Here is a 17,887-nt window from a genome sequence, read left to right as displayed (position 1 = left end):
GAAGGGTCCTGTGAAAATGAACAATTATTGGATGAGAGAAATAGTTATTCCCCCTGCACCTCTTGGACCCCAGCAAAGCCTATGGCCATGGGAACCTGAGCCTTGTTCTGAGGAGAGCTGGTTAGAGGGAAGGGCAGAGCCAGCTAGGGCTTCAGACTGGAGCTTTAGGTCAGCAGAGTCAAGGACACTGAACATTTAAGGGAAGAGAAAGATGGACCTGAAGAGACAGTTAGGGACACTTTGTTGAGTCCAGCCTTGAAGGAGAACGGTCTGGCCCTCCCCACAACCCTCTCTCCATAGAAAAGATAACTGGAGACAGTAATTTAGTTCTACCCATGTTTATTGCTAACAGCTGGTCTCCTTCCACCCTCTCATATTTACACCCAACCCCTTCCCCAAAGCTAGCTTTTACCAAAGTTCCTGGTAGGAGGTCAAGAAGTGTGTCCACTTAGCCGGCAGTCCTAGATGTAGTGGACGCTGTTTGTCCCCAGGCCAGTTGGGCACCAGGGAAGGGCTACTCTGGGGATTCAGGGCACAGACTTGGTACCAGGGTCAAGGGAGGCCCCCATTCACAGATACTCTCCTTTCCTTCTGGGGCTCAGTGTACACCAAAACCTTCAGAAAGCAAAGTTGGAGTGGTGGACCCCCAATGTCAAGTTTAGTGCTCTCTTTGCTTGTGAGAACCCACACAAGTGGCCAACTCTGGACCCAGATCTGCAACTGGCTTCTGAGAGGCAATTCTGTCCTTGGAAGCCAGGTTTGACCATCTGCAATCAGCCCTGTGAGAAGTCTCGTTTGAGGGGGCCAGGAATGGAAGGGGAGGGTGCATATCGTGTGAGGTATGGGCATTGTGTTAAGCTGGGGGAAGTTGCAGCTTGTCCTGAGTTACATGGGGAGGAATAAAGTGGGTGGGTAGGAGGAGCCATTTCATCTGAAAGCTTGAGGCCCCTCTGGTCCCCTTGATAAACCCCACTGGTGTCCCAGGCCACAGGTAACAGGAGAATAGACATTTAATGTCACAGAATGTCAGAGCAGGCAAGGCCTTCGGTGATCATCCATTCTAACCCCAACCAGTCCTAAGCCTAGAAAGAGGAAGCCACTTGGTTCAAGTCTCATAGGATTTAGTGGCCAAATCTCTAAGAAAGCTAAGGAGAAGGAAAGTGGGAATGGTACTTGTGGATTTCTTCAGGCCTTATTTAGGGGAACTGGATTTACCCATGGTCACTTTGGGTTCTTCTAAATGGCCAGCTTCCCTAGGGTTTTTAGACTGACCTGAAACATTGACTTGGCCCCCTTTTCAGGAGCAGTGCGACAGGGGTAGGTGGTGTGGGGGTGAGGAGGATTTGGAGGCCTTGGTGGTGAGGGACATGGGCAGGGTCTCCCAGTGCCCCGCTTGCTGTGGCCATGGCTATGGCGGGGGAGCAGTTGGGGCCAAGAGGGACTGCGCTGTCAGTCGCTGGTGGAGGGTGGGGCTCAGGCAGGTGGGATGTGCCCTTGGGCGACTCCCCAACCACTCCAGCTGAGCCTGGAACCTGTAGGACCCTGGCCTGGCCTCTGCCTAAGTGTCCCTGGGGAAGCAGGGCCAGGCTCAGTGCCAGTCCTCAGGGCCTGGGCCACCACGGGAGGCTGAGCCCACTCCTGCAGCCTTTGCAGCTGGGGCCCAGCCTTGGGTTATTGCCACCGCCACCTCAAGGTGCCCCGGCCAGGGAGAGGCCCTGCAGCTGCTCCTCAGTGCCTGCCAGCTCTGCCTCATCGCGCCCGCTCTCCGAGCCCTCAAAGCAGCCTGAGTCGCGCGGGATGTCCACCTTGGGTTCCGACACTGTGTGTGCCACTGGCTCCTGGCTGCTCTCGGCACCTTCTTCTGCCTCCTCGCTGCCAGCTGCCAGGGACGAGAGAGGGAGACAGAATATGGGGGTGGGGGGAGGGACCTTGAGAAATGCACCATAGGCGGTCTCTCCCTCTGGGCACCTGCCACCACTCTGCCCCTCTCCTCACTGCTTCCAGCTTAGAAGCCGGTAGTTGTTGTTTCCAGGCCAGCTCCGCAGTCCAGGAGCTCACACTTCTTTAGCACTAAGCTGGAGCCAGGCAGTGGGCTTGAATCCTGGCTCTGTTATTACTCGGCTTTGAGGCCTCAAGTAAGGCTTTGCGTTTTTTGGCCTTAAGGGTCCCCTTTGATCCAAAGTGGGTTGGGCCCAATCATCCCTACAACTCCTTTGTCCCATACACTTTCCCTGAAATCCTAATTCAAAGTGGAAAGTACCTTTCCACTGCAGAGCGGTCCTAGGGCAGAGCGTGGACAGAGGGCAGGGCCAGGGCAAGCCTCCCATCCCTGGAATGCTGGCGGGCACACACCCTCGCCAGGCTGTTCCTAAAGCCACTCACTGTCATAGTCCAGCAGCAGCTCGGCGGCCGTGAGCAGCTTGGCCCGGTGCTGCGGGTCCATGATGTTCAGCTCATTGAGGTGTGTTTCTCGCAGCTCTTTGAAGTCCTCTAGTGTCTGGTAGCCATTGAGCAGGAGGGTGGACGTGTGCTCCTGTGGGCAGAGGCAGGCCACCGGCACAGCTGCTTACCAGCCACCCCTGCCTAGATCCTCCCCAAATAACTGTCATTTCCTGGTCCCCATCCCTGGGTCAATTGTGTCTCCCTGATACTAGATACTAGTGAGGTCCAAGCTCAAACCTCCAGGCCGATGCGCTCCAGCAGCTCATGCAGGGTCTTAGGCTTGGGCCTCTTGCCCTTGCTCTGTCGGCGGCTGGGTCGGGCATGCCCCACGGCCTCCTCGGGCAGCACATCCACATAGATGAATTTGAAAGAGCCCACCTTGCCATTGAGTAGGCCCAGCCACGTGCCCACAGGTGGCTTTTCAATGATCTGGATCACATCTCCTTTCTGTTGGGGGAGAGGAGAGGAGAAGGGAGCAAGGGAGAGAGGAGATGGGGTCTTGGCCTCCACTGACACTCTCATAGTCTGGTTCAGTCCAGCTTCCTTTTTGGGTGCAGCCTGCCAGGCTCCAGAGAAGCCCGGATGCTGACCTTACCTGCAGTTTCAGCGAGTCGTGGTCATAGGGGCTGGGAGTGAAGTCGGTGTGGACTCGTGCTCGGCCACAGAAGGGCCCTGTGTACTGGGGGGCAGGTGGTTCCTCCCCGAAGCTGCCAGAACCTGGGCTGGGGCTGCAGAGCTCACTGCCTGCAGGAGATGGGGCAGGGAGGAGGCTCACCTTTGTCCTAGGACAGCTGAGACAGTGCCTAGCAGGTGCCTTCCAGGGGGTCTGCCTGGAAATCCCAAAGGTATACACTGGGAAGGCAGCTGGGCTCTGGCAAGCTTTACACTGCAGAAGGGATTCTGAGCCACCCCCTTGGCTACCCATCAGGAGCATGGCTTCACCTCTGGGCCCTTGGACATGAAAAGAATTGGCAACAGGAGGAGAAATGGCTCACTGACCACAGAATGGGCAAATTAGGAGAGCCTCTAGAGACCAACTGGGCCAACACCCCAGTGAACAGGAAATCTGAGGTCACACAGACCAAGTGAACTGCTCAAGGCTTCTCATTTTGTAATTGGCAGCACTGAGTCCATTAGACTCCATGTTCCCTGCCTCCCACTCCAATGCTCCCTGCACCTAGGAAGCTACCCCCTGCATTCATATTTGACTTTCCTTGCTTAATAACTCAATGTTTAGTTACAATGTCACATAGAAACTCAGTTGGGCTCCTTCTCCCTGGGAAGGACAGAATAGTGGGCATTTTGAATGATTTTCAGTGGGGGGCAGGGAAGTGTCTGTGGAGCCAGAGAAAGCAGGAAACTTGGAGTGGACCTGAGGGGCAAGAAAGGCAGTGCTGAATGGGGCTACAGAACCCAAAGCCCCTGCCTGGAGGAGTTCCCTGCTGGCACCTCTTGTCCTGCCCCATGGACTTCTAGAAGATGCCAGGTGATGCCCTGAGCCCAGCAACTATGGTCTAGGGTCAAGAGGCTGACTCTTCACAGCTGGAGACCTCATATGCCCACCCCGGCCTGGGGCATCAGAGGCCCAGAGAGCTGTAGCCTCTAGCTCCCCTTGGAAGGGTGGGGACAGGCTGGTCCAAGAGGGTGACTGAGAGTCTTTCTCTGCCTGTGGGCCTCTCCAGGGCCTGGGGATAGCAAGTGGAAGTTCCTCTATGGTACATCTGAGTTCAAGACTGGGTCACCTTGGGCAAGTCACTTAACCTCCCCAAGACTCCGTTTCCACATCAATAAAGCAAAGATAACAGTACTGGCCCCATGAGGTTGTTGAGAAGATTTAATATGAAGAGGGCTGAGAATGTTCCCAGCAGGCAAAGAGTAAGCATTCATTTCTGTTAGCCCCTTCCCAGACAGAGTGCCACCAGCACGGCTGTAACCCAGTCCTTTCCTCCAGATTCGGCAGGTGTCCCCCGCGTCCCCTACTCACCTGTTGATGCCTGGCGGCTGAGCACCGGAAGTTCACACTCCTCTTGCTCAGAAAAGGCCAGTGCCATCTTCTCAGGGCCAGGGCTGTCCAGGCTGTAGTCTGGAGATGTCGGGGAGGCAGAGCCCTCCTCCAGAGTGTCTCCCTGCAGGGAGGGTAGGCGGGAAGCTTTAAGGAGCCTTGCTGGGGTGCGCATGAAGCTGAGGAAATGGGACTGGGCTTGGTGAAGAGCTGGGGGTTGGCTCAACCCCCAGCTCTGCCACTTACAGGCTGAATGGCACTCTCTGAGTTCTAGTCTCCCCTTTTGTAAAAATGAGAGTGATAGTCCTTACCCTGGCTACCTCGCAGAAACAGGTTCGACCAGGGCACCATGTGGATGTGCTTTTGTCAGCCTCAAGTGGCGATGTACGTACAGAAAAGACCACAGTGGCACAACCTGGACTCAGCCATTGCTACCGCACAACTGGGCAGACAATGGCACTGGAGAGGAAAATACTTTTGCCTGTGCTTCTGTGTACCAGGCCTGCCTGCCATTTCATTGAATCCTTACAGTGACACTTGAAGGTAAGTGGTATTGTTGGTCTGAGTTTGCAAATGAGGAGTAAGGCCCAAGGGTTACTTACTCCTCATTTGTAAACTCAGGCCAAGGGAATTCAGGTTCAAGTCCCAAGGGAACCCACAACCAAGTCGGCCAGACTCCAGAGCTCCCCCCACCTCACCACACCTCAGTGAGGTGATAACTGTTTAACAGCTGGCCCCGATAAGTTGCCAATTCCTGTGTTGTAAACACTCCCTGCCACGGCCAATGTCAAGCTACCGTTTTGACATCACTGGATGTGTTGTCTGAAATGAGGGCGAGGCTATTTCCACCATGAAGATGCTATGGATGCAAGTAACCTCAGCAGCACTGATAAGAGTAAAAGGTAGCACAAGAATTAGGAAGTGGTAAGTTTTGAAGACTTACTGTATTACCTTTGTTCTTTTTTACAACACTATTTATTTATTTATTTATTTATTTATTTATTTATTTATTTAGAGACAGAGTCTCGCTATGTTGCCCAGGCTGGACTCTCACTGGGCTCAAGCAATCATCTTGCCTCGTCCTCCCGAGTAGCTGGGATTATAGGTGTACACCACAATGCCCAGTGTACCTTTTTAAAAAAAATACAATTTACCGAATTGTAAGTTTCTTTAATTTGATTTTTAATAATGGTTGTGTTTAACAACTGGCTTGCAAAATTTTTGACAGTTTGACCAACTGCTCTAAGCCCATTATGAGCCAACTCCAGCACACCACTGCCTCAGTGCCATGGCACCCCAGACCCACTGTGTGATTTAAGCTCCTTGGGTCATGCCTGCCCCACAGCTGTCTGTGCCAACTTTCCTCCCTGGGCTGAAGCCAACCTTTGCTGTTTTCTCTCTTTTTTTTGAGATGGAGTTTTGCTATTGTCACCCAGACTGGAGTGCAATGGTGTGATCTTGGCTCACTGAAACCTCTGCCTCCCAGGTTCAAGCAATTCTCCTGCCTTACCCTCCCGAGTATCTGGGATTGCAGGCACCCACCACCACACCTGGCTAATATATATATATATTTTTTTGGTATTTTTAGTAGAGACGGGGTTTTGCCATTTTGGCCAGGCTGGTCTCGAACTCCTGACCTTAGGTGATCCACCCGCCTTGGCCTCCCAAAGTGCTGGGATTACAGGTGTGAGCCACCGCGCCCAATCTGTTTTCTCTTATAGGGATTCTATGAGAGAAAATAGGCCTTCCCAACCCCAGGGGCTAGTTCCAAAGCAAAGCTTTGAGGTGGATGGATTGCCTCAGGCCATCTCATCTTTCTTCAAGCTGCCGCTGTCCCAGGCCCGCCTCCTCAAGAAACATCCCAGACTTTTCTTTCTTTCTTTCTTTCTTTCTTTCTTTCTTTCTTTCTTTCTTTCTTTCTTTCTTTCTTTCTTTCTTTCTTTCTTTCTTTCTTTCTTTCTTTCTTTCTTTCTTTCTTTCTTTCTTTCTTTCTTTCTTTCTTTCTTTCTTTCTTTCTTTCTTTCTTTCTTTCTTTCTTTCTTTCTTTCTTTCTTTCTTTCTTTCTTTCTTTCTTTCTTTCTTTCTTTCTTTCTTTCTTTCTTTCTTTCTTTCTTTCTTTCTTTCTTTCTTTCTTTCTTTCTTTCTTTCTTTCTTTCTTTCTTTCTTTCTTCTTTCTTTCTTTCTTTCTTTCTTTCTTTCTTTCTTTCTTTCTTTCTTTCTTTCTTTCTTTCTTTCTTTCTTTCTTTCTTTCTTTCTTTCTTTCTTTCTTTCTTTCTTTCTTTCTTTCTTTCTTTCTTTCTTTCTTTCTTTCTTTCTTTCTTTCTTTCTTTCTTTCTTTCTTTCTTTCTTTCTTTCTTTCTTTCTTTCTTTCTTTCTTTCTTTCTTTCTTTCTTTCTTTCTTTCTTTCTTTCTTTCTTTCTTTCTTTCTTTCTTTCTTTCTTTCTTTCTTTCTTTCTTTCTTTCTTTCTTTCTTTCTTTCTTTCTTTCTTTCTTTCTTTCTTTCTTTCTTTCTTTCTTTCTTTCTTTCTTTCTTTCTTTCTTTCTTTCTTTCTTTCTTTCTTTCTTTCTTTCTTTCTTTCTTTCTTTCTTTCTTTCTTTCTTTCTTTCTTTCTTTCTTTCTTTCTTTCTTTCTTTCTTTCTTTCTTTCTTTCTTTCTTTCTTTCTTTCAGACAGAGTCTTGCTTTTTTGCCCAGGCTGGAGTGCAGTGACCCGATCTCGCTTACTGTAACCTCTGCCTCCTGGGTTCAAGTGATTCTCCTGCCTCAGTCTCCGAGTAGCTGGAATTACAGACATGTGCCACCATGCCTGGCTAATTTTTGTATTTTTAGTAGAAATGGGGTTTTGCCATGTTGGCCAGGTTGGTCTCGAACTCCTGTCCTCAAGTGATCAGCCCCAGCCTCCCAAAGTGCTGGGATTATAGGCATGAGCCACCACACCCAGCCCTGTTGCCCAGACTTTCATCCCTTCTCAAACTCCACCCCTTCCCCCGCCAGCCTCCTGCACCCTCAAGATGGTGCCTGGCTGCCTGTCTGTGGCTACGAGTGAGTTTCCTCTCCCATGTGACCTTCCTTCTTGCATCAAATAGGGCCTTCGGGCCTGAGTAGTGGCTATTGAGGTGGTCATGCTCACATTCTGCCACAGCGGTCCCCAGGCCCCCATGGACTCCCCATCCCCTGCGTCCCCAGGCCTCACCATCTCTTCTGACAGGGCCTTCACCATCATCTTGCCCATCTTCCTGTTCATGGTTCGGGAAATCACTGCCCTCCACTTCTTCCCCAGCTTTTTGCCACTCTTCCCAGCATCCTCTGGGGTGGGGACACCTGAGTCATCTTCTGGAATCTGTGACAACAAAAGAGGCGATCCAGGGACCCTGGTGGTCCTGCCTGGGTCCGGGACTTGAGGCACAAGAGGCCTTGGGGTCACAGCAGAAGCTGGAGGGGGTGGAACTGAGAGACCTCCATCCCCTCCCCTCTTAGCCCCAGCCATGTCCTTAGCCCTATAAATTTATAAATAGTTTGCTATTTAATTTGTAATTGAAAGGAACGCCGGGGAGTGCTTGGTGTGGGGAGAGGTGGACCCTCTGTGTTAAAGGGGGCTTTGCCCCAACAATTCTATCTCCTCTTCACCTTCCTCCCTCCCACCCCCACTCCCCCACCCAGAGCCTGCAGCCAGGTCCCCCAAGGACACCCTGAAACTCACGTTATCATCCAGATTAAACTCCTTCTCGCTCACCACGGGGGAGCTGGGTTTGGATTTGGCAAAATCCTTGAAGCTGCTGGAGCGCTGAAGGGAGAGCTGGAAAAAGCGTGGGTATTGCAATCAGTGGGCTAAATGGCTGCCTGATGGCCCACATACTTGCCTCCCCCCATCACGCAATACCTACAGCCCAGAGCTGGCAGAGCCACATTGCCCCGAGAGCCCCAGGCTAGTGGGTGAAGCACCTTGATGTTCTTGGGGCTACCTGGTTTCATCCCATTCTTCACTCCAGCCCTGGCCACAGACCAAGCTCCTGACCTCAAGAGCTTCCCACCTCAATCGGGCCTCAGACTTAGCCTGAAATTCCACCAATTCCTCAAGTTTGGTCCCCAGAATCCTGGAGTTAAAGACTACATGAGTCAGAGTAAATGTGTATCTACTACTAGAGACATACCTCAGCATTCACAAGCACATCGCCTGGTGTGTAACTGAGCAAATCCCTCCCAAAACCCGTGGCTCTGGCCTCCATGTCCTGGGTGTGTTCTGAGCCAGGTCCCCAGTCACAGTGATAGGAACAAACACACTGGTGTCTCTAGCCTGATGAATTTGTGTCCTAATAAGAGCAAGACAATCCGACTAGAAGCCAGCAAGACCTGGCATGACACTTTCTGGAAAACCACAGTAGAGGCTTACTCACAGGAGGGGCCCACAGATTTAGGATATACGTGATTGGGGCTAATTTGGTAGAAGGCACCATTTTCTCTTTATTCTCAGCTTTTAATCTTAGCCACTAATGTGATGAGCTGGCAACCGTGACGTTTGCCAGTGTTTGGACTTTTAGGTATGGCCTATTATTGTTTGTGGTTTGTGTTGATGAGATGGTTTTCAGGATATGAGTTTTTTTTTGTTTTTTGGTTTTTTTTTTTTGACAGAATCTCACTCTGTTGCCCAGGCTGGAATGCAGTGGTGCAATCTTGGCTCACTGCAACCTCTGCCTCCTGGGTTCAAGCAATTCTCCTGCCTCAGCCTCCCAAGTAGCTGGGATTACAGGCATGAGCCACCATGCCCAGCTAATTTATTTTTATTTATTCTTATTTTTAGTAGAGACGGGGTTTCACCATGTTGCACAGGTTGGTCTTGAACTCCTGACCTCAGGTGATCCACCTGCCTTGGCCTCCCAAAGTGCTGGGATTGCAGGTGTGAGCCACCGTGCCCGGCTGAGCTTCTTAAATATATATGCGAGCACATGCAAGGTAGCAGCCAGAAACCAGGGCAAGGCAGGCAAGGGGGACAGGCCCTCGACACAAGAAGTTAAGGCTGAGCCTATATCAAGATAAACAGTTGAGCCCAGAAGATACACACAGGAACCAGGGTTCACAGATGGCCAGACAGATAGAGTGGGATAGACTGCAGACACCCGAGATAAGGGCTTGAGGAACTGAAGCCCCAAACCACACAATGTTGAAGGTTTCACATCCTCTTTCCTACTAAAGGGGTTGTATGTGTCCAGTGACAAATTCCCAGGGCAGGGGCACTATCACCTGCCCCCCACCAACACACACACAAATAATTGGCCCCAACTCCTGGGGACTGCAGTGTGGCAGCTTAGCACTCTTGATGGGTCTTGACCAAAGCCAAGTCAGCAATTGGGGGTCAGGGGTCACACATTCCTAAAAGTCACAGCGAGGTAGTTGATGAGAAACTAGGTCAGTGGTCAGGCCAAGCAGACGCTAGCACGACTGGGGCCTGATGGGTGGGGTGCCTGCAGCCTCAGTCAGAAAGCCTCTTCTGTGTTGCCCTGGGGAGCTGAAAAGGGGGCCATAGGTGGGTGTGAGGGGGAAGCATGACCACAGGGTGACCACTCTGGTTCACCTGCATCTCCTCCATCTTCCTTTCTTGGTTGTCTCCTTCCACTATTCTTTTCTCTTTTTCTCCCTTTCTTTCCCCTTCTCTCCTCCACCTTCCATTTATTTCCTCCTCTTGTATGGCTAGGATGCAGCTGCCTGGATAACTTCCTCCTCTTAGTATGGAAAAGAGGGAACGGAGAGAGGGTGGGCATCGGGCTGGCCTGGGCCCAAGGAGGGCAGGCTAGGCTGCTATTTATAGGCTGATGGGGCCTATTGTGGCCTTCTCTCCACCAACTCTCAGCCTGATCTGCAGACCAGGAGGCTAAGAGCCGACCCCGAAACCCTAGGGACTGGTGAGGCTGGAAAGCAAGCAGGAGGGCAGGCATGGGGCCGGAAGTTGGCTTTGTTGGGGAAGAGTAAACTCACCGCCTGCCTGCCCTCTAATCGCAGCTCTTTCCCAAGGCCTTTTCCTGTCATTAATCTGCAGTCTGGGGGCTGGGAGGAGAGGCCTTTGGCTCCCAGGCCCTTGTGCGAGGGTCCCTCTGTCTCAGTTTTAGTCCAAAGCGGGAGGAGATAATCACAAAGGACTATAGAGATGGTGCTGGGTCTTGGGCCTAGTTGAACACTCTCAGCCCAGGGAGATGGAAAGGACGAACACATGTTCTTTGGGTGATAGAGTTTCAGGGCCTGCCAGGGTGGCATTTTGCCAAGCCTACCTCCAACCTCAGGGACAGCCCCAAATATCTTGACCGCCTTTCAGGGAGAGGTGACCCCCACTCAGGGTTGAGTTGAAATTCTTGAGCCTGGCTGGCTTTTCTGCTGGCTTCCCTTTGGGGTGAGGACTTCCTGGGAGTCATGCCTGACGGAGGAGGTGGTACCATACACTGTTGGCCCCCTTTTCACTTCATGGCTCAGGGGAATGTGTGGGCCTCTTGGAAAGAGCTACATTTCAAATGTATATTACATTTGAAATCTACTAAATATATTGTTGAGTATACATGTGTTGTATTGTATATTACATTTGAAATATGCATTATTGAGTATATATGTATTGTATTGTATATTACATTTGAAATATATATTGAGTATATATATGTGTTGTATTATATATTACATTTGAAACATATATTGTATATATATGTGTTATATTGTATATTACATTTGAAATATATATTGTTGAGTATATATGTATTGTATTGCATATTACATTTGAAATATACATTTAGTATGCTTCAAATATATATTGAAATATATACTGTTGAGTATACTCAACAGTATATATTTAGTATATTTCAAACGTAATATACAACACATTTGAAATGTAGGGCCACCAAAGAGTATATATACACCATATGATTCCCCATGTATAATTATAGTTCAAAGCCTGGCAGAACTCACCTATGCTATTGTAAGTCAGGATAGTGATTACCGTGGGAGAAAGGGGGCATGTAGTGACTGGCAGGGGCATGAGGGAAGCTTTCTCAGAAGTTCAACTCTGGGATGTGTGACCTCCAGCAAGTTATCGAACCTCTCTGAAGCCCACTTCACATCAGGGCAAGTGTTCCCATCTTGGTTCTGCCACTGACTGTGTAAACTGGGTATGTTTCTTAACTTCTCTAGGTTTCTGTTTCCTCATTAGTGGAATGAAGACAAAAGCACTGACCTCATCTGGCTGTTGTGAGGATGAAATAAGCGAGTACGCATACAGTGCTTGGAACATTGTCTGACACAGCAGTCCCTTGTGGAATGTCAGTTTATGCTTACTCTTTCCTACAACCTACCTCCAGCCTCTTACCCTGGGCATTTCCCCACCCGGAATACTCTGCCCTTCTCTCTGTCAGCTGTAGTTTCTCCCCCTTCCAATGTAAGTGGAAAACCCGCAAATGCCCATCATCTGTAGAATGGATAAATTAATTGTGGCAGAGTCACACAAAAGAATAGTGCCCAGGATGGAGATAGAAAGGTTCCCAACAGTATGGATGAGTGTCACAAACATATGGTTGAGTAAAGGGGCCGGCCACCAAAGAGTATATATACATGATATGGTTCCCCCTGTAAGTTCAAAGCCTGGCAGAGCTCACCTGTGCTGTTGGAAGTCAGGATAGCAGTTGCCCTGGGGCAAAGGGGGCGTGTAGTAACTGGCAGGGGCATGAGGGAAGATTCTAGACTTCTGAGAGTGTTGTTTCTTGATCTAACTTCTGTCTACATGGGGATGTTCACATTACAGAAACTCATTCGGTGGAGCAATTATGATTTATCCACTTCTCTGTATGGATATTATACTTCTATAGAAAGATTTTTCAATTCCAGCTTAAAAGGCAACATCCATGCAGAAACTATGCCCTGATCAATCTCTCAGAGGTCCACACCACCCCAGCCAGCAACCTCTTCCCTCACTTCCTGAGCAAACTTGGCTTTCCCCAGTGGTCTCCTGAGCCACTCCCTCTGCTCCTTCAGGGTACCAGGCATATACTGAGCACCCTGTGAGCTCTAGGCCCCGCCTCTGTGTGTGTGAGAATCCAGCAATGAGGGTCTAAACACCTCCTGCATGCCCGGCATCCTGCCAAGCACTTCATGTGTGCCAGCTCACTCCAGCCTCATTGCAGCTCTGCGTCATATTCACACCTCAAAGCAGAGGAGACCAAGATGCGAAATGAAGTGCCCTAGGCAGGGTGGCGCAGCTGGTCTCAGGAAGAGCAAGCATCCAAACCCAAGTCTGTGACTCTGAAAGCCCAAGTATGTTGCTGCGCTCGTGCTACCTCAGAGGTCATGCTATTGCTCTGCCCCACCAGTGTAGAAGTTAGCAGTGGATTGAGAATAGTGGTGATGGCATGCAGGTGGTTTTTGAACAGAGCTCCAAGGAAAGCAGGTGGGAGTGCAGAGGGGGAAGGGCTCAGGCGGGGCTTCGTGGAGGAGGTGCATTTGAGCTGGGCCATGCAGGGAAGGCAGGATTTCTCCAGATGGAGCTCGGAAGGGTTTGAACAAGAATGAAAGTTTGAGATGTTGAGAGCATGGTGATGGGATGGTGGGTGGTGGAGTAGAAAAGGCTGTGGAAGGCTCTTGCCAGCCAGGCCAGGGGCATGTATCCTGTGGGCAGTGAGGAGCCACTGAAAATACAAAGTGCATGCTGGCGGGGTGGTGGTGGTGGTGGTGGGGGTGGTGGTGGGGGGTTATACTAGAGGTGTGCTGTAGGAAGGGAGAAAGCAGGGATGTGGTAGAGTGGGAGCATCCTTAGGGGAAGCAAGTCCAGGAAAAATCCCTCTCCACTGCCTATACCCCAACACTGGCCTTTGGGTGAAATCAGATCAAAGGGCTCGCAGAGCAAAAACTTGAAGGAAGTGAAAGTCTCCAAAGGGCAGCTAAGAGGTCTGTCTCCCAACCCTGGGGCCTCTCCAATCCTTCATGATCCATGGGAGGCGCCGTGTCCTAGCCCTACCCTTCTAGAGGGCCCGCACCCTCCTCTGCTTTGCTGGCTGGAAGGTCACTCATTCCACAACTATCTGGGTCTGCCCCACGGAGCTCTCCTGCTGATAGGTTGAATCTTTTATGCTCATCAGACTCTTCCAGCGCCTTTGAGATCAACAGGGGGACAAGAGAGTGGAGAAAGAAGGGGTCAAGACTCTGGAGTCAGACAAATCTTGGCTTGGATCCCTGCTCGGCAGCTTCCCAGCTGTGTGACCTTCATCAAGTTGCCTCACCTCTGTGAGCCTCAGGTGTCAAATAGGGATAATGACAATATCTGCCCCTACCTCACCAGGTTGTCGTGGGGAGTGAACAAACTTAGAGATGCACAGCACCATACCTGGCATCCGATGAGCCCTCACTCTGTGGTGGCTCTTGGTACTATTAAGTCTTCTGTTCTCTGCGCCAGCACTGGGGGCATGGCTCGTTCTTCTTCGCAGTGTCTCCCTATCCCCACCCATGCCTACAGCAGGCACCCCCTTGTGTGCACGTGCACACATGCGACAGGGTACTCTCACATCTATTCTTTTGGGTGATCTGTACAGCCTCTTGAGGGGGGCAGATTAGGAGTTATCCCCCTTTTCAGAGGCGAGGAAACTGAGGCCCAAAGAAAGTCAATGAGCTGTCCAAGGTCCTGGTAGGATTCCAGCTCAGCTTTCTTGCCCCCGTCTGGCACATTCTCCATTGGCAGCCCCAAGAGGAGAAGCAGGGGCAGGAGAGAGAGGCCTCTCTTGCCTTTGTGCTTTCCTCTCCACCACGTCATCTCAGCCTCTGAGAGGAAGGGACTAGCAGTGATGGAGCCAGTCCACTGCCTCTGGGCCTGGGGAAGATGCTCTGTACCTTCTGGAAGCTTGGGTTTTTGGGTGGCATTTCCACAGTCTGGGGCTAGCAGAGTGTGTGGAGGCAAGCTCATTCCAGCTCTGGAGGCTGGCACCAGCTCTGGCAGAGTTTGAGGTGGGGTTTGCCTGGACTACCCTCCCCAAAAGGACCCCTTAAAGGACATGGGCTTCAGAGAGCCCCATGGGCCTTGCTTCTCCTGGGAGAGACCTGGGGAAATCCCAGGGACCCACCTGCCTGCTGAACACAGAATCTGGGTATTGAAGCTGGGAAAGAAAAAGGGGACTTCTGGCTTTGTGTGCCCCTAGGTACGTCCTCCTGATGTGGCACGGGGTCCCAGTGTCAAAGTGTAAGCTCTTTCTCACACTTTCCTCCAGCTCACCGCCCCTGTGGTGTGGTTTGAGGCCTAGCAGTGTCTATAGAGCAGTCTCTGTTTCCCACCCCCACCAGTCAGAGAGCAAGGGGAAGTGACCCTGCTCGCCTAGGAGTGGCAACCAATGGCAGGCCTGCTGGGCCTAGTGCTGTGCAGGGTTTGGACGGGGATGACAGAGCCCGTGTGAAGATTCATGAACCTCCCCCCTCCCCTGCCCACCACCACTGCAACCTTAGAGAAGCAGCTGGGGTGGGGAGAATACAGCCGGAAGTGGCAGCCACCCCAGGACCTGAGAGCTGGGGCAGGATGCACACCCCAGTGCCCTGAGACTCAGTCTTTCAGCTGCCTTGGCTTCCATCTCTGAGCTGCTCCCCTGACAAAGGGGATCCACCATAGGGCACCTGGGCTGAGCTCCAGGGAAAACTGGCGGGGGACAGCCTGGGCCTCTTGGACCTAATTCAGGCCTGCTTTGGGACTGTCCTAGCATCCCACTGGATGTGTAGGATATACTTGCTGACTGTCTGGGAGAATTCTTCAATCGAATTAAAGAATTAGGTCTAGAAATCCTCAAACCCAAACAAAGAAATCTGGAAATCTTCAAATTCAACCACGAAATCCTAGATCTGGCAGAGACTTCAAGGAATCTTCCAGTCCAGTCTCTGTCCCAGGAGGATGAACACCTCAGCTATCCATGACAGCTGTTTTTCCTCCTGGTCTTTAAAATCCCCCCTCCTCAGCCTTCACTCCTACTCACCACCTCAACTTCATTTCTCATTCCCCACCCAGGAAGAACCTGTATGCCCCCTGCATTCCACTGCACTTCCGGATGCCTTTTCCCCCAAGACTGGAATGGCCTTAGGCCCCATCTCCAGGTTGGCTCCATCTCTGGTGGGGCCTGGGAGCTACCACAGAGCTGAGCCAAGTGGGCAGGGTCTGGGCCATGGCCAAAGTGGAGGAGAGGGTAGCGGTCCTGTGAGCATCATGGCTCCAAGCTGGGCGGCCCAGCGGGGCCTTTTGAGTGAGATGGCTCTTGAGAGGCCGTGGCCGGGGCAGAAGTGGTGGCAGGACCAGTGTAGAGGAGAAAGAATTAAGTACAGGCTTAGGGTTCAGCTTGAGCATTGTATTTTGTCATTCTCAAATTCTAGTCTAAGATTCTGGCCCATAATTTTAGATCTTTTTTCCGATCCTTCTAGGGTTGAATTGCATGACTCTAGACTTCTAAGGATCTATTCTGTAACTCTTTTGCTCCAGAATTTTAAACATCTCTTCTGTACTTCTGTTACTCTTGTAACCTTTGGGTCCCTGTCCCGTTGCCCTCTAGGTGAGTGGCCCTCACCTACAGACTCAACATATGGCCTTTGGCTCTTCCCACTTCCAAGAGTCTTGGAGGGGATGGGTCGAGAAAGCAGAGCAAAGGAAGATGTGAGTTCCCAAAATGCTCCTTACCTTTTTCTTCTGAGTGGGCTCCTTCTCACTGGCATTGGAGGGCTTGCGGCGCAGCATGGTCCTCCGCCCTGGGAGACTCCGCGTCCCTGCTCTCCTAGGTGTCAAGATGCAGAGGCCTCTTGCTCAGCCTTGCCAGTACTGCCTGGGGACACGGCATGAACCGAGCCTTCAGCTGACACTCTGACTGCTGCAGTGGCAGCTTGGGGGTGCGGGCCATGGACACCCGGCGGCAGCAGCATACAGGAAGCCCTGACACGTGACCTACTCTTACAGCAATCGCAGCCCCTGCCGGCCCCTAGGGAGGAAGGAAGTCCAAGCTTCAGTCTCCAGAGATTCTGATGCAGACGGCTCTTGGGTTGAACAGTCAGAGAAAGTCCCTACCTTGTTGTCTCATGTCAATCATCATCAGTCCTTCTGCTCCATCCTCCCAGAGGTGGACAATCAACTCGACATTATATGGCGTACCCAAGCCCTTTATCTCACTGACCAGAATCCAGAAACCAGAAGTTGGATCATCTGCCTGTTGGATCAATGCTCCTGGTCAACTCGCATCTGCAAGGTCGTCACTGCCATCACTACCACTACCATCACCCCTGTGACCATTACCACTGCTACCATCACTCCTATCAATAGCCATCACCATACAGCCATCACCCCTACAGCCATCAGGCCTGCAGCCATCCCCGCTGCCATCAGCACACCTATAGCCATAGTCACTACGGTAATCACCTCTACAGTTGACATCCCTCAGCCATCACCTCTACAGTCATCACCATTGCTGCTATCGCCCTTCCAGCCGTCATCCTTACAGCTGACACCCTTCCGGACATTACAACCAACCACACCCATGATCCTCTCACCCCTATAACCATCGTCCCTACAGTCATTGCTCCTACAACAATCATCACATCCGTGCAGTCATCAGCCCTGCAGCCATCACTCCTACAGCCATCAGCACACCTAAAGCCATCATCACTAGAGCAGTCACCCCTCCAGTCAATACCCTCAGCCAGTGTGAGTATATTTATCACCGCCACAGCTGAAAAGCACTTGCAGCCAACTCCACGCCTCTAGCAAGTATCCTATTCAACAGGCATTTATCAAACACCTATGCAGTTTATTCACTTTGTGGGCTATCTGTGGCAGATTTTAATAACTTTAATAACTTTCTGCTATTACAGAAGCAATTTGTATTTGTGATACAATTTCACAAACACATAAACAAAAAAAATTTCAAAATTTCCCGTCATTGTCCTCTATACTGTTTTAAGCATCTATCTACTCTCTGTCTATACACATTTTTTTTCTTTTTACAAAAATCATACTGCTCAGAAAACAGATAATTGATTTGGGGAGAAGGGGAGGGGAGAGAAGGGAAGGGAGAGATCACACAGGGTAACAGGAAGCTTTTAGGAGTGATGACTATGTTCACTATCTTGATTGTGGTGGTGATTTCATGGGGGAATACACATGTCAAAACATATCAAATTGTATACTTCAAATGTGTGCAGTTTAGCTCCACTTATACCTCAATAAAGCTGTTTAAATTTTTTTTTTTTAATTAAAAGGGTCATAATTCACACTATTGGTGTCTGCTTTTCACACTAAGCACAGTATCTTTTTTTTTTTTTTTTTTTTTCGAGATGGGGTCTCTCACTCTGTCTCCCAGGCTGGAGTGCAGTGGTGTGATCTCGGCTCACGGTAACCTCTGCCTCCCGAGTTCAAGCGATTCTCCTGCCTCTGCCTCCCAAGTATCTGGGACTATAGGTGCGCACCACCCTG

At 50.5% G+C, this 17,887-nt stretch overlaps 1 protein-coding gene across 1 annotated transcript; it reads right to left on the bottom strand.

Moving 5' to 3' along the window:
• Window positions 1-322: 322 nt before the first annotated feature.
• SASH3 (SAM and SH3 domain containing 3) lies at window positions 323-16,315 on the bottom strand. Its single transcript, XM_005594542.4, has 8 exons — window positions 16,106-16,315; window positions 8,144-8,239; window positions 7,637-7,783; window positions 4,427-4,568; window positions 3,038-3,186; window positions 2,680-2,889; window positions 2,383-2,533; window positions 323-1,879 (listed from the first exon to the last, which is right to left on the bottom strand). Exons 1-8 carry the CDS (start codon window positions 16,160-16,162, stop codon window positions 1,689-1,691), a joined length of 1,143 nt encoding a protein of 380 aa, XP_005594599.1. The 5' UTR covers window positions 16,163-16,315; the 3' UTR covers window positions 323-1,688.
• Window positions 16,316-17,887: the final 1,572 nt, after the last annotated feature.

The sequence above is a fragment of the Macaca fascicularis genome, chromosome X, assembly GCF_037993035.2.
Source record: "Macaca fascicularis isolate 582-1 chromosome X, T2T-MFA8v1.1".
Taxonomy (NCBI): domain Eukaryota; kingdom Metazoa; phylum Chordata; class Mammalia; order Primates; family Cercopithecidae; genus Macaca; species Macaca fascicularis.
The sequence above is the reverse complement of the archived record's forward strand: the minus strand, read 5'-3'. Positions and strand labels throughout refer to the sequence as shown.